The sequence below is a fragment of the Elephantulus edwardii genome, unplaced genomic scaffold (genome assembly GCF_000299155.1).
Source record: "Elephantulus edwardii isolate Elephantulus edwardi_28Jun2011 unplaced genomic scaffold, EleEdw1.0 scaffold00096, whole genome shotgun sequence".
In the NCBI taxonomy this organism is placed as follows: domain Eukaryota; kingdom Metazoa; phylum Chordata; class Mammalia; order Macroscelidea; family Macroscelididae; genus Elephantulus; species Elephantulus edwardii.
In genome coordinates, this window is record NW_006399846.1 from 7,889,883 (window position 1) to 7,904,779 (window position 14,897).

The following is a 14,897-nucleotide window of genomic DNA, read 5'->3' on the forward strand; positions in this document are numbered from 1 at the left end:
TGTGGATCCTGTTTCAGCTTTCTGTGGGTAGTAGTCCGGTTTTGCCAGCACCATTTGTTGAAGAGGTTGTCATTTCCCTATTTGATAGGTTTTATTTCCTGTTTACTATCAGGTGATCTTAGGTAGACGGGTCCATTTCTGGGTTCGTAAATCTGTTCCAATGATATGTGCCTGTCACTGTACCAGTACCAGGCTGTTTTGGTTACTATTGTTGTGTAGTAGGTTTTGAAGACAGGGAGCACTATGCTTCCCACCTAATTTTTGTTTTTCTGAAGTGCTTTGTCTCCCACTTAATTTTGTTTTTCAGACGTGCTTCTGGGTTTCTTTCCTCTCTAAATAAATTTAACAATTTCCATTTTGATCTCCTTGAAATAGGAATTTGGTATCTGTATTGGAATTGCACTGAACATGTAGGTTGCTTTTGGTAGAACTCTCATTTTCACAATATTTGGCCTCCCTGTCCATGAACAGGGAACATTTTCCCATTTATGTAGGTCTTTTATTGTGTCTTGCAGACATGTTCTGTAGTTTTCTTTGTACAGTTCTTTTGTGCCTCTAGTTAGAATCACTCCTAAGTATCTCAACTTGTGGTTGTTTATTGCAAATGGTATTGCTTTCTTGGTTTCCTTCTCTGAGTTCTCTTTGTTACTGTAGAGGAATCCCACTGATTTTTGGATATTGATCTTATATCCTGCCACTCTACTAAATTGGTCTATTAGCTCTAACAATTTCTTTGTTGAGTCCTTGGGGTTTTCTGTCTACACTATCAAATCATCTGTATATAGCAAAAGTTTAACCATCTCTTTGTCAATCTAGATGCCTTTTACTTTCTTTTCTTGTTGTACTGCCCTAGTAAGTACTTCAAATACAATATGGAATAGATATTGTGGCAGTGGACATCCTTGTCTGGTCCCTATTCATAAGGAAAATGCTTTTAGTCTTTCTCCATAGAGAATGATATTGGCTCTTGGTTTTGCATATATACTTTTCACTATGTTGAGGAAATTTTCCTTTTATTCCAATTTTGCTGAATGTCTTTATCAGGAAGCGGTGCTGGATTTTGCCAAATGCCTTTTCTGTATCAATTGCTAAGATCATATGGTTCTTGTTATTTGCTTTGTTAACACAGTGAATTACACTGATTGCTTTTCTTTTGTTGAACCATCCTTGCATACCTTTTATGAATCCCACTTGGTCATAATGAATAGCATCCACTTCTAAAATAGCTTGCCTCCAGAAACCCTATGAACTTGGAGAAATGATGAAAGTTATACAAATATTCGGGTCTTAAGTTTATAGGGTTGTCATGAGTCATTTATGACTTAATGGCACTTAACAACAACAACAACAACAACAACAACAACAACAACATGCTTTTGGATTCTGTTGGTTAGGTAGGATTTTGTTAAGGATTTTTGCATCTATATTCATGAGAGATATTGGACTGTATTTTCTTTCATGGTATATCTTTGCCTGGTTTTGGTATAAGGGTTATGCTTGCTTTATAGAATAACTCTGGGAGTGTTCCTTCTTTTTCCATTTTAAAAAATACTTTAAATAGAATTGGTGATAAATCTTCTGTGAATGTTTGGTAGAATTCAGCTGTAAAGCCATCTGGCCTAGGACTTTTCTTATAGGAAAGTAATTTTATGACCTGTTCAATTTCTTGTTTTGTCATGGGTCTGTTCAAGTGTTCTACATCTGTCCTTGTCAATTTGGATAGGATATGAGTTTTAAGAAATTTGTCCATTTTCTCTAGATTTTGTAACTTACCAGAGGACAGCTTTTCATAGTATTCTGATATTATTGATTTAATTTCATCTGGGTCTGTTGTGATGTCACCTCTATCATCTCTTAATTGAGTTGTCTATGTCTTCCCCCCACCCCCTTTTGTTAAGTTTGCTAGTGGTTTGACAATTTTATTGACCCTTTCAAAAAACCAGCTCCTGGTCTTATTGATGGTTTCAATTGTTTTTCTATTTTCTATCTCATTGATTTCAGCTCTTGTTATTACAATTTCTTTTCTTCTAAAGGGTGTAGGATTAGACTGTTTTGGTTTTTTTTTCTATTTGATGAAGGTGTTGCATTAGATCATTGGTTTTTCTTCTTCATTTTTATGTGTGTGCCTGTTTCTATGAACTCCCCACCCTAAAGGCCTGCCTTAGCTGTAGCCCAGAGGCTTTAATATGTTCTATTTTCATTTGTTTCAAGGACCTTTTTTATTTTTTTAAATTTCATTCTTTATTTCTTTTATAACCCAATTGTGTTCTTGCACCACATGGGTGGTTTTGTAATTTTTACCCTTTCTGTGGTTAATTTCTAGTTTTAATGCATTAGGATCTAAGAAGATACTTTGTAGTATTTAAATTTTTTTAAATTTGTTGAGGTTTGCTTTGTGTTTAATATCTGATGGATTCTGGAAAATGTACCATGTGCATTGGTTGATCATGTAGTTTAGATCTTCTGTGTTTTTGTTAAGTTTCTTTTTACTTGACCTATCCTTTGGTGATAGTGTTGTATTGAAGTCTCCTACTACTATTGTGGTGCTGTCTACTTCTTTCTTCAGTTCTCTTAACCATTGTTTTATGTATTTTGCAGGTCTATCATTTTTTTGCATAAATGTTGTTGAACAATGTTATGTTTTCTTGGTCTATTGAGCTTTTAATCAGTATGTGAAACCAGGCTGCTCCTTGGAGGCAAGGATTCTGAGGCTTTTGGCTGACATACTTCAGGCGTGTTGCAAGTAAAGATCAGTCCTTGGAGAGGGATATCATGCTTGGAAGGATGGAGGGACAATGAAGGAAAGGGAGACCGTTAATGAGATGGAATAATTAAGTGACTGGAGTAATGAGGGTAGGTGTGTCAGAGACAGTAAAGTTGGCACAGTATAGAGCAGGTCTCAGGGCTATTGTACATAAGGTCGCTATGAGTTGCAAGAGACTCTATGGCATATAACAACAACAACAATGCCCTTCCTTATCTTTTATGATGGTGTTCATTCTAAAGTATCTTTTATTAGAGATTAGTATTGTCACTCCACTTTTTTGTGGTTGCCATTTGCCTGGTATATTTTTTCCAGGATTTGATTTTCAGTCTGTCTTTCATTTTTTCAGACATGTATGTCTCTTGATGGACTTTGGGGTTTTTATCCATTCTGCTACTCTTTTTTCCTTAATATTCTGATATTCTTTTTTTCTTAATTGGCACATTTAGTCCATTCAAATTAAGTGTTATTGTTAAGCCAGGTTTTACCATTGCCATTTTGCTGTGTTTCTTTTTCTGTTGTTCCTGGTTACTATGGTTCATCCACTTTCCTCTGACATTTTCATGTGAAGGACTGTACTTAAAATTTCTTGTAGTTTTGGTCTTGTTTTCACAGAGGCCTTAAGTTCCTTCTTTTCTGCAAAGGGTCTAATTTCTCCTTAATATTTGATGGAGATCTTTGCTGGGTATAGGATCCAAAGCTTGCAATAGTCTTCTTTCAACTTTCTGTGTACATCATCCCATTGTCTTCTAGCTCACATGGTTTGCACTAAGAAATCAGAACTTAATCTAATTGCTTCTCCTTTGTAGGCGACTCTTTGTTTTTCTTGAACTGCTTTTAGTATTCTAATCTTATCTTTTAATTTGGAGAATTTGACTACGCTATGTCTTAATGTTTTTTTCTTTTTTGGGTCTAGTGTTTGCTATGCTTCTTGAATATATATTTCCCCATTTTACAAAATATCTGAGAAATTTTCTTCTAGCACTTCTTCCACAATTTTCTCAGTGACTTTCTTATCACTCTCATGTCTGGAATCCCAATCATACTTATGTTGTTCCTTCTGATGTCATCCCACATGATTCTAATGTTTTCTTCATTTTCTTTACATCTCATCTCCAATTTTTCTCCTAGTATATTTCCAGTGAGGCTCTTGTCTTCCAGATCACTGACACTGTTCCATTTCTTCAGTTCTACATTTTTGTCCCACCAGAGTCTTGGGCACTTCTGCCATTTTGATCTTAATATTCTGGATTACATTTTATTTGCTTTTAAAAAATTATTGATATTTTAATGAAAATTTACAGAAAACTTGGGTTTTCATTCATTCATTGTTGCACAATTCCTTCCCTATCCCCCCTCCCCAGTTCACTTTTCTCTTTAAAAAGATTCTTTCATTTTTGCACAATTTTCTCTCTCCCACCTCCCCAGTCCACTTGCTATGCACCTCTTATTCTGGACTGTTGTCATGCAAATAATACCTAATCCTATATTTCTTTTAGATAGTTCTTTCCCTTCATCTATTTAAATGTAGTGTTCATTATTTATCCCCTCTTTTCTTAGTGTCCCCCAACTCCGATGTCAGTCCTGCTTTATATCAGCGGCATTATGCAGTGCTTGTCCTTTTGTAACTGAGACATTTCACTCAGCATAATGCCCTCCACGGTCACTCATTTTGTATAATACTGTATGAGTTGTTTGTTTTTATTTCTAGTACTGTGTTGGCTGTACCCGCTCTGTCTTGTGATGATTTTTTAAGTTCTTGTCCCACTTTATACTGTCAATTCTTTCTTCCATCTTTTGCATTTTCTTCTGTAGTTGTTCAAGTTTCCCCTCACCAAGATATTTCTTCAGGACCACTGTCTCAGGGATAAGTGCTTTCTCAATGGCTTTCTTCTATAGTTTCTTCCATCATTTGCATCTTCTGTAGTTGTTCAAATAACTCCACATCAACATATATATTCTAGTTTTACCTAGGGTATTCATCGGGTCTGCTTTTTTAGGAGAAGGGTCATTTTGTTTCTTTATGATGACTGAGGCAGATTGTTGCTTTCTTGGCATTATGTGAGTCTTTTCTTAGCAGATGTTAGGGTGCTGTACCTATATAATATCACAGGGTATGGATATGTTTTGTGAAGGACCTGTATATTGGTGTTCCCTTTTTGGGGAACACCATCTGAAGCAGGATGACTGTTGCCTTCCCAAAACTGTAGACTCTACTGGCCTCTTCCATTTGAGCTTAAGAAATCCCATGTGACGTAGCTAGACAGCCATGTTTAAGGCCAAAGTACCTGAATGGCAGAACAGAGGAGTCTGTTGCCCTCCAGAAATTGTGGCTTCAACCAGCCTCTTCCACTTGAGCTTAAGAAATTCCACATGATGTAACTAGACAGCTACGTTCAAGGCAAAAATATCTGCAGTATTGGTGCTCCTGGTACAGGACAGCAGGGTGATGGTGGGCTGGACTGGTTTCCATGCAGCATACCAGTCTAATCTAGTGCACTGGCATGCTTGTGACAGGTCATGCCATGCGGCAGGATGTCTTCATTTATTTCTTTGTAGTTCTATTGGTGTTTGATTGGTAGAATTCCAAATTATATTGTTAGCTGATATAGTTTTATGACTTATATATTCTTGATACATAGTGGCTCTTTCCACACTAAGAATTCTTCTTTGTCTTGTAGATGTTTTTCACCTTGAATTCTCTTTCTTCAATTATTACTGTGGCTATACTTTTTTCTTCCTTTTGACATTTGTTCTGTATATCTTTTTTTCATCTCTTTACTTTTATTATTTCTGAGGTCATTGTGTTTTACAATATATGTTATAAATAACCGAGAGCTAGATTTTTAAAAAGTCAACATCAGAGAATTTTTCTTTTAGTATAGAAACTGAAGTAATTTAATTTTCCTTAGTGATTATTAATGTATTTGCTCTTATTCTTGCCTTCTTTATAGGCTGCAATATCTGGATTTAATTATTTCTGTTTTTTCTTTTCCTCTGTCTTGCCTTCCTTTTATTGGATTGTTAATGTTTTCTTAGTCCATTTTGGTTTGGATTACATCTCAACATCAAGAAAATAAAAAAATCTTCACCACTAGGCAAATAGATGACATCATTATAGATGGAGAAAAGACATAAATTGTTAACTATTTCATCTTACTTGGTTTCCCAATTAACAACCTTGGTACCAACAATCAGGAAATCAAAAGACGAGTTGCACTGCAAAAGGCTACATTCAGGGACCTCTCCAAAGTACTAAAGAGCAAAGATGTCAGCATAAGGACTAATGTCTTGGTATTTTCAATTACTTGTAAAGTATCTGAGAGTTGGACCCTGAATAAAGACAACAGAAGAAGAATCAATGCCTTTGAGTTGTGGTGCTGGACAAGAGCATTAAATATCCCAGGTACTGCTAAGTGAACAAATATATCTTGGAGAGAATGCAGCCAAGATGCTCTTTAGAAAAAAGGAAAATGAAACTGTCTCACATACCTTGGGCATGCTCTTAGGAGGGGTCAGTTCTTGGAAAAAGACAAAATGCTTCTGCCATTACTTTGCATCTCTCTTAGATTTGTCATTCTGTATAAGTTGGCACTTACGTAATTGTTTCAGAGAAGGATTATTAAGATAAGGGTGTAAAGCTTCCGAAGTCTTATATTTCTGAAAATGTCTTTGCTTTTTTAACTTGAATACTAATTAGGCTTAATTTAGGAGTCTACTGATACTGTGACTGTAACAATGGATTTGAGCATGTCTCAGATTGTGGGGATGTTGTAGGATAGGGCAAAGATTAGATCTACTGTTCATAGAATTGCTGAGTCGTAGAGAAAGCTCTGTTGACTTAGTGGATAGAAAGTTATGCTAGCAAGCCAAACGTGGGTGATTTTAATCTATGGCCCTCAAGCCTGATTTTAATTGGTTTTGGTCAAGCATTCTTCTAAGTGGTATAGCACTGGTGTTTCAATTTGCTGTACAGAGGTTAACTAGTGGCTGCTGTGATAATAATGATGTGTTAAATGTGATAATGGTTACTTATAGTGGACAGTGTTTGGTGGAGCTCCCCGATTAAAACTGGTTTGGAAGCAGGAGTGGCATCCACTTCCGAAATAACTTGCCTCCGGAAACTCTGAACTTAGAGAAAAAAAAAGAAAGTTATACAAGTGTTCAGTTCCTTCATAGGGTCACTATGAGTCATTTACGATGTGATGGCACTTAACAACAACAACATGCTCAAAATTTTATTTTTAATGATATACTTCATTGTCCTTTAGTATACATTTTTGTTGATTGGAACTCTATTGTCAAATGACTCTAATACTTTTGAAGGTAACTAATTTTTTTCCTTTTGGAAGCCTTTAGGATATTTCTTTCTTCTGAGTATTCTGACAATTCATCATAATGTTTCAAGTTAGGGACTTCCTGAATAAATCCACTCTGTTCTATGTCTGTCAGTTCAATAAATACTCATTTATTTCAGTTTTACTAGATATCCTTTTATTTCATCTTCTTCATTTCTTCTGTTCTTTGTATGTGGAGTTTTAGACAGATGGGATTTTCTGGATTTATCCTACATATGTGACCCCCAGGAGAGATCAGTCCTTGGAGAAGAACATCATGTTTGGAAGGATGGAGGGACAGCGCAAGAGAGGAAGACCCTGGATGAGATAGATGAACTCAATGACTGGAGTAACGGGATTAGGTCTGTTGGAGACAATGAAATTGGCTCAGGATAGAGCAGGGTTCAGAGCTGTTGTATACAGGGTCATTATGAGTTGCAGGTGACTCGACAGCACATAACAACAACAACAACATATTGTTGTTACGTGCCACTGAGATGACTACAGTTCATGGCAAACCTATTAACAATGGCTTTGAAATCTGCCCTATCCTGATCGAATCTCACTGTCTCTGATACACCTGACCCCATTGCCACAATCATTGTGTCAATCTGTCTCTTCCTCTCTTGTGGTGACCATTTTAAGCATGTCATTCTCAAAGGACTCATCTCTTCTGACAACAAGTACAAAGTATGTGAGATGGAGTTTCAAAATCCTTGCCTCCAAGGAGTAATCTGTTATCACCCTCTCCAGGACAAACCTGTTTGTTCTCTTGGTAGTCCAGGATATGTTCGGTAATCTTCTCCAGTATGACAGCTCAAACACATCGATTCTGCTGTCATCTTTATTCATTGTCCAGATTTCAGATGCATAGCAAGAAACAACTGAGAAGATCATCGCCTGGATCAAATACACCTCAGTCTTCAGACTTCTGGAGAGGTCCTTGACAAGAGATTTTCCAAATGCAACTCGTCTTTTGATTTCCTGACTGCTAGTGTCAAAGGTTGATTGTAGATCAGAGCAACATGAAATCATTAACAACTTCAATCTTTCCTTCATCTAGTATAATGCTGTCTATTGGCCTGATAGTGAGAATTTTTCTTTTCTTGATGTTGAGATGCAATCCATATTAAAGACTGTAATTCTTAACTCTCTACAGCAAACACTTCAAGCACTTAGTTTTAGGGAGCAAGGTTGTGTCATCCGTATAACACATGTTGTTGATGAGTCTTCCTCCAGTCCTGATGCTGCATTCCTCCTCATACAGCCCAGCCTCTCAAATGGTCTCTTCAGGATGTATATTGAAAAGATATGGAGAAAGGATACAACCTGGACATACTCCTTTCTTGCTTTTGAACCATGCACTGTTTCCTTGCTGTTTTTCAGACAACAGATTCTTGGTTTAAGTCTAGGCTTCACATGAACACAATCAAGTGTTCTGGGATTCCCATTCTTCTTAATCTTAGCCACAATCTGTTGTGATCCACATAGTCAAATGCCTTTGCATAGTTAGTAAAACACAAATAGACATTTTTCTGGTACTCTTTTCTTTCAGCTAAGATTCATCTACCATTAGCAATGATATCCCTAGTGCCATGACCTCTTAGTGGTACTGTCTCTGAAAACCCACAGGAGTGTCAGCTGTGAGGTATACATCCTCCATATAGTAACTCCCCCCCCCCCATATAGTAACTTTTATGTCATATTTTCAATCTCTGTCATTTTGGCTATAGACAGAGACTCCTCTGGCTTGATCTTTCAGCTTATTAATGAATAGATTCTTTAGCTGTGTCCATTCTGCTACATGGCCCATTTATCTTTTAAGTTTTCTATTTCAACCACAGCATTTTCTTTTTTAAGGTCTTTTTTCGTAATAGCCAGTTATTTTCTTTTCTAAACTTATCAGCTATGATATGTTGTCTAATCTCCCTAAAGCTATGAATTGTACTTATTTTCCAATCCTTTGACTCTATTCATTCTTCCTCTTCAGCTGCTCATTCATCTGTGAGTTGAGTGTGATGGCTTTCTGTCTTGGTATTCGTTTTCTGAATTCATGGGGATTACTACTAACTATGCTTTGTGATTGAAAATCCTAGTTCCCATTTCCATGGATCAGGTTCTCATTATGGGAGCTTCTCTCTGTGGGTGTGCTGAAAGAAAGACGGTGTGCTGCCATGTGGAGGTGGGGCTAAGATGCATCTTTTCAAGGGTGAGGCTCCCTGGGAGCCTAATCTGAGGGTGTCTTAATATCCAGTCTGATGAAAAGTGCAATTTGGCTGCTCTCAGCTTCAAAGCAGTAGTAGCAAAGGGTCTCCATATGCAAGTTCCCAGGAACCCACCTGGCCATGGCCCTCGACCTCTCCTGGGCCCTGGATTTGCTGATCCTGAGCTCAGAGAAGCCTCAGAATCCTTTTCATTTCCTTAGCATGTAAACTTTTCTAAAGTGTTGTATCAATTGAATCTCATAGGCTTTTTCCCCTCTTAGAAATTCTCAACATTTTTGGTTCACTTAAGGTGAGAAGCCACTTTGGTGTGGAGAGTCATCCTGGAGAGGGTTAAACCAGGCTGCTCCTTGGAGGCAAGGATTCTGAAGCTTCGTCTGACATACTTTGGTCATGCTGGTCCTTGGAGAAGAACATCATGCTTGGGAAGGTGGAGGGCAGGCGCAGGAGGGGAAGGCCCTCTGGGAGATGGATTGATTCTGTGACTGGGACAATCGGGATGAGTGTGTCAGAGACAGTGAGATTGGCACAGGACAGAGCAGAGTTTAGAGCTGTTGTACATAGGGTCGCTATGAGTCACAAGCGACTTGATGGCACATAACACCAACAACAACAAGAACAACAAAGTGAGAAGTGGTGCTGCAATCCTGAAGGCACTCAGTTTGAAGCTACCAGTTATTTCACAGGAGAAGGATGGGCAATCTCCTCCTGAGTGATTTATTGCCTCTGAAAACCCGTTTGAGGGTTAGCTATAGGTGGGATCTGACTTGAAAACACACAACACCATGGCACTCTTGAGCCCTGATTAGTGGCTAAGCAGATTGGTGCAGTGACTAAATACTTAGATGATAACTGGAAGGTTTGTGGTTCCAGTCTGTCATCCGCTCCAGTTGAGAAAGATGTATCAGTCTGTTTCTTTAATGATTTATATACCTATGTAAGCCCAATGGGAGCAGTTCTACTCTGTTCTGTAGCTGTTGTTGTTAGGTGTCATCAAGTTGACTACAACTCATAGTGACCCAAGGAACAACAGATCAATGCCTTGTCCTATCCGGCACCATCCTTACAATCTCTACCATGTGCAAATCCACGGTTACAGTCTCTGCACCAGTCCATTTTGTTGAAGGCATTCCTCTCTTTAGCTGATCCTCCACCTTTCCCAGAATAGCCTTTTCCAAGGACTAGTGCCCCCTGAAATCAGGCCCAAAGTATGTGAGGCAACATTTCACCCATCTTTGTAAGAAGCACTAAAAATTGACTCAATGGCCATTTCATCTTCATTTATTAGAGTACTTCTTCATACTTTGTTTTGTTTTTTCCCTCTAGCACTGTCATGGATTTATTATTTTAAAAGAGATTTTTCCCCCCTTTAAAAGATATTTTCAAAGTCTTTTCAAGGACTTTAGGAAAGAACAGGAGGTAGAGCCACCTATTTATTTTCCTGTTGTTGTTAGGGGCCATCAAGTTAACTACATCTCACAGATAATTCAGGAACACCACCTCTGAGCCCTGCCCTGTCCTGGGTACCCTCATCATCCCTGACGTACTCCACTGACTGCAGTCCATTGCTACAGTCATTGTGTTGATCCATTTTGTGGAGGGCCTCCCTCATTTTCACTGACCATCCACCTTTCTAAGCATGATCTCGCTTTCCCAGTCATGGCCTCTCCTAGTAACATTCCCAAAGTCTATGAGACAAAGTTTCATCATCCTTGCCTCTAAGGAGCACCCAGGCTGCACTTTCTCCAAGACACATTCATTTGTTCTTTTGGAAGTCTGTGAGATATTCAATACTCTTCTCCAACATCACAACTCAAAGGCATCAATCCTTCTATCATCCTTATTATTCATTGTCCAACTTTCAGATGCACAGGAAACAAGGTTAAAAACCATGGCTTGAATCAGGTGCACCTTAGTCCCAGCACTTTGACAGCAAATTTCCCAGCGCATTGTGTCTTTTGATTTATTCATTGTTGGTACCAATGGTGTAGATTGTGGATCCAATAAAATGAAATTGTTAACAACTTCACTCTTCTCTTTCTATCAAGAAGTTGACTATTTGCCCAGGAGTAAGATTTTCGTGACATTGAGATATACTCCATATTGAAGGCTGTAGTCTTGATCTTCTGCAGGAAGAGCTTCAGGTCTTCACTCTCAGTGATCAAAACTGTGTCACTTCCATAATGCAGGTTGCTTAAGAGACCTCCACATATGATTCTTCTTCATAGAGTTCAGCTTTTTGTAATTTGCTTAGCATACAAACCAAACAGGTATGAAGAGAGGATAGAGCCCTGATGTGCACTATTCTTGATTTTAAACCAGGCAGTTTCCTTTGCTCTGTTTGGACAATAGCCTCTTGTTATAGGTTTCATATGAGCTCAATTAAGTTTGGGATTCTCAACTTTTCTCAAAGTTAGCCATACTTTTTTTATGATCTAAACAGCCTTCGCCTAGTAAAAAACACCCAGAAAACAAACCAAAACAACAACAACAACAAAAACCCCACAACCCACAAATAAATGACTTTCTGTTATTCTTTGCTTTCAGACAACATTCATCTGACATCAACAATGATGTTCTAGGTGCTATAGTCTCTTTTGAATCTAATTTGCATTTCTGGCAGTTCTCTGTTAATGCTTTAAGCCATTTTTGGATAATCTTCAGCAAGATGTGGTGTGATATTGTTCAATAATCTTCACATTCTTTTGGATCACCTTTGTGTGTGTGTGTGTAGAAAAAAAAATATGGATTTCCTGTATCCAACTCCCATATTTAAATATGGCCAAGTGTTACATAGCAGCTTACTACGGCCTTTATTTCTCATAAATTGTGATCTGAGGGAGGTGGTGATGTCAAATTTGTAATTATGATACAATACAGTTTGAGCAATAACGATTAGAAAATGGGAAAGTAGTGCTGTCTGATAGAAAAGGCCCTAAGATCCTCTGGAAAGGGGCTTCAGACTCCCTAGGAAAGGGTGTACTCTATGGGGAATGCTGGAGTAGGCTTTATAAAACACCTGGTCCAGGGCTAGCATAGGTAGTTGTCATCAACTGGTTCTGGACTCAGTGGCCTGAGCCTGTGATGAATAGGAAAGTGAGTAGAAGCCAAGGGTCATAATTAGAATCCAGATGAAAAGGAAGAAGCAGGGCAGCCACGAGCAACATTCCCTTGCGCAGCTGTTAAGGAGGCAGGTGGCCTGCTAGAAAGCATGAGAGCTCAAGTGTGTTGTACTCATGCTTTCTAGGCTGCACATCTTTGTCTAACTGAGAATGAAATGGACTCCATTTAAAAATATCGTTCTAATATAGTAGTATGTTTTGTATACCACAGAGTAGAAACCAACCCTTAGCTGACCCTCTGGTGGGTTTTCAGAGGCAATAAATCGCTCAGGAGGAGATTAATCACACTGGAGGACACTGCCCATGTTTCTCCCGTGGAGCAGCTGGTGGATTTGAACCACATGGCTTTGGGATTGCAGCGTAGCACCTTACCACTAGGTCATCAGAGCTCAATACAGTCATATAGTTCTCCTAGTACAGAGCACTCTGGTGGCTTTGTGGTAAGGAACTGTGTTGGTAACCAAAAAGAACTCAGTTTGAATCCAGCTGTTTTGTGAGAAAAAGATGGGCAATATCCTTCAGTACAATTTACTGCCTCTGAAAACCCACTGGAGGGTCTGCTATGAGTAGGTTCTACATCGATGGTACTCAACAACAACAAACAATAATATAGTAAAAGGGAGCTCTGGTGGCTTAGTGGTAAAGAATTGAGCTGCAAATGCAAACGCAAATGCGTGGTACACAACATCAACAACAATATAGTAAATTGGTAGAGACACACTAGGTAATCAATGCCTCTATTTATTTTATCAGGAAATGGGGCCCAGAGAAGTCAGTTGCCTTTGCAGGCTTGGATTAAAGCCAGTAGAATTACCATGGTCAGTGAGGTAACTGATGGTGTCATCTACCATGGTGAGTGGGGCTGGCAGGCAAATCTCCCTCCATAGGCAGAATGGTTGGCTCTAGCCTCACTCCTACCCCAGGCAGGGCAATAGCCTGTCTTCTAAACTTCACTGCAGCTCTCTGGCTACTTCCCCCCCGCCACCCTAGTGGCCACGGTGAGACCCTCCTTTTGGCTCAATGGAGGCTGCCTCAGTCAACTCACATCCTGACTGGTGGGTGACAGTGATGGTTAAGAGACTGCCGATGGAGGTGATGCAGGGGTGGTACTGGTGACAAGGTAGTGCACTAGATAACAGGTGACACCGACCCTGGCGATGCCACTGCCTTGGTGGCTCTTCCCGTGGCAGTGCCAGCTTGCCCAACACTACTGCAAACCCTGGAGTCAGTTTGGTGTTACTCTCTCTGATAGTGTCAGGGGATGCCACCCACGTTCCTTGCAACCTTCTAGGGACACCACTGATTTAAATTTGTTCAGATTCTTAACAGAGGTTCATTCTCTAATTTTGCCCCTTCATGGTTTTGGAGAGTTATCAGCAGGTATACAGTGGGTTGTTCAAAGGAAAGTAATAATAATCATGAAATTCTTCATTCCTTAGTCAGACAAGGGTGGTTCGGGTTCTCTTTCCCCCAACTCCCTGCATCACGCAGACGTGCGGTAAACACCATGTCTTCAGAGACCCACCTGAAGAGGAGTAGCACAGCTTGAGGGAAAGTCTGAAAGTTGTTGTTCCGATTGATCTCTGTGGTGTCATTCAGGGCAATTTTTCCAAACACCTAGTAGAAAGGGGAAAGAAGGCTTTGGTTAGCGGTGACAGAGAAGCCTCCCATTCCCACTCACTGCTCAGTGGACTCTTCAGGGGTCACAACTGACCATGGAGCAGGAACGGCTGGTACATAAGTTACAGTCACTTGATGCCAAGTCACCTGATCACGTAATTTCAGGAGACAGGCATTTGCGCTTTTCCTGGCCTCCCATCCCAATTCTCCACAACAGAGAAATGTAAGATGTCTCACAGGTCCTCCAGGAAAGTCCCTGTGGGCCAGTGGAGCCGGGAGCTAAGATTAGGTGGACACTGAGACTGAGTGGACACTGAGCCTGGGTTTCTAATAGTAAGAAGGACTCATGGGCCTCCTTTTCTTGGTTATTTTATCTCTGTATCCCAAGCACTCTTTCACATTTAATTCTTGAATTTTGTGGTGCTATGTCAAATTCACCTGAAGTCTTGTAAAGTCTTGTAAAGTTACATTCAGTCATCTTAGAAATGACCATCCTTTATCAAATGGCTAGTAGCTCTTTGAATCTCTGAGGGCTTTTCCCTGTGAGCCTTTGGGCCTTTCTGAAATGGCACGCACATGGGAGCCTTACGGAGCTGTGAGGACTCTCCCTGCTGGTGTGCAGGGTGAGGCTGGAAGTTCTTTCATGTGGAGCTCTGCTGAGGCCCTGAAGGGAGGCGGGAGTAGTCCTGAACATGGGCAGGAGAAGGTGTCCTGAGAGGCGAGATGCCAGGAGACTGCCAGATGTTCGAAGGGACAAAGCTTTCCTTCCCTCTTCTCCTCTCTTCCTCATCTTTTAATTTTTCCTTCCCCTTACTATCTTTCTCATTTTCTC

The 14,897-nt window shown here is 39.6% G+C and overlaps 1 protein-coding gene across 1 annotated transcript in view; it reads right to left on the bottom strand.

Moving 5' to 3' along the window:
- Window positions 1-14,897, bottom strand: part of CACNA1C (calcium channel, voltage-dependent, L type, alpha 1C subunit) — an 847,113-nt gene that overhangs the window by 75,608 nt on the left and 756,608 nt on the right. Inside the window, exon 36 of the mRNA XM_006891374.1 lies at window positions 13,971-14,062. Coding sequence (XP_006891436.1) covers window positions 13,971-14,062 — 92 coding nt within the window. The remainder of the gene's footprint in view (window positions 1-13,970; window positions 14,063-14,897) is intronic.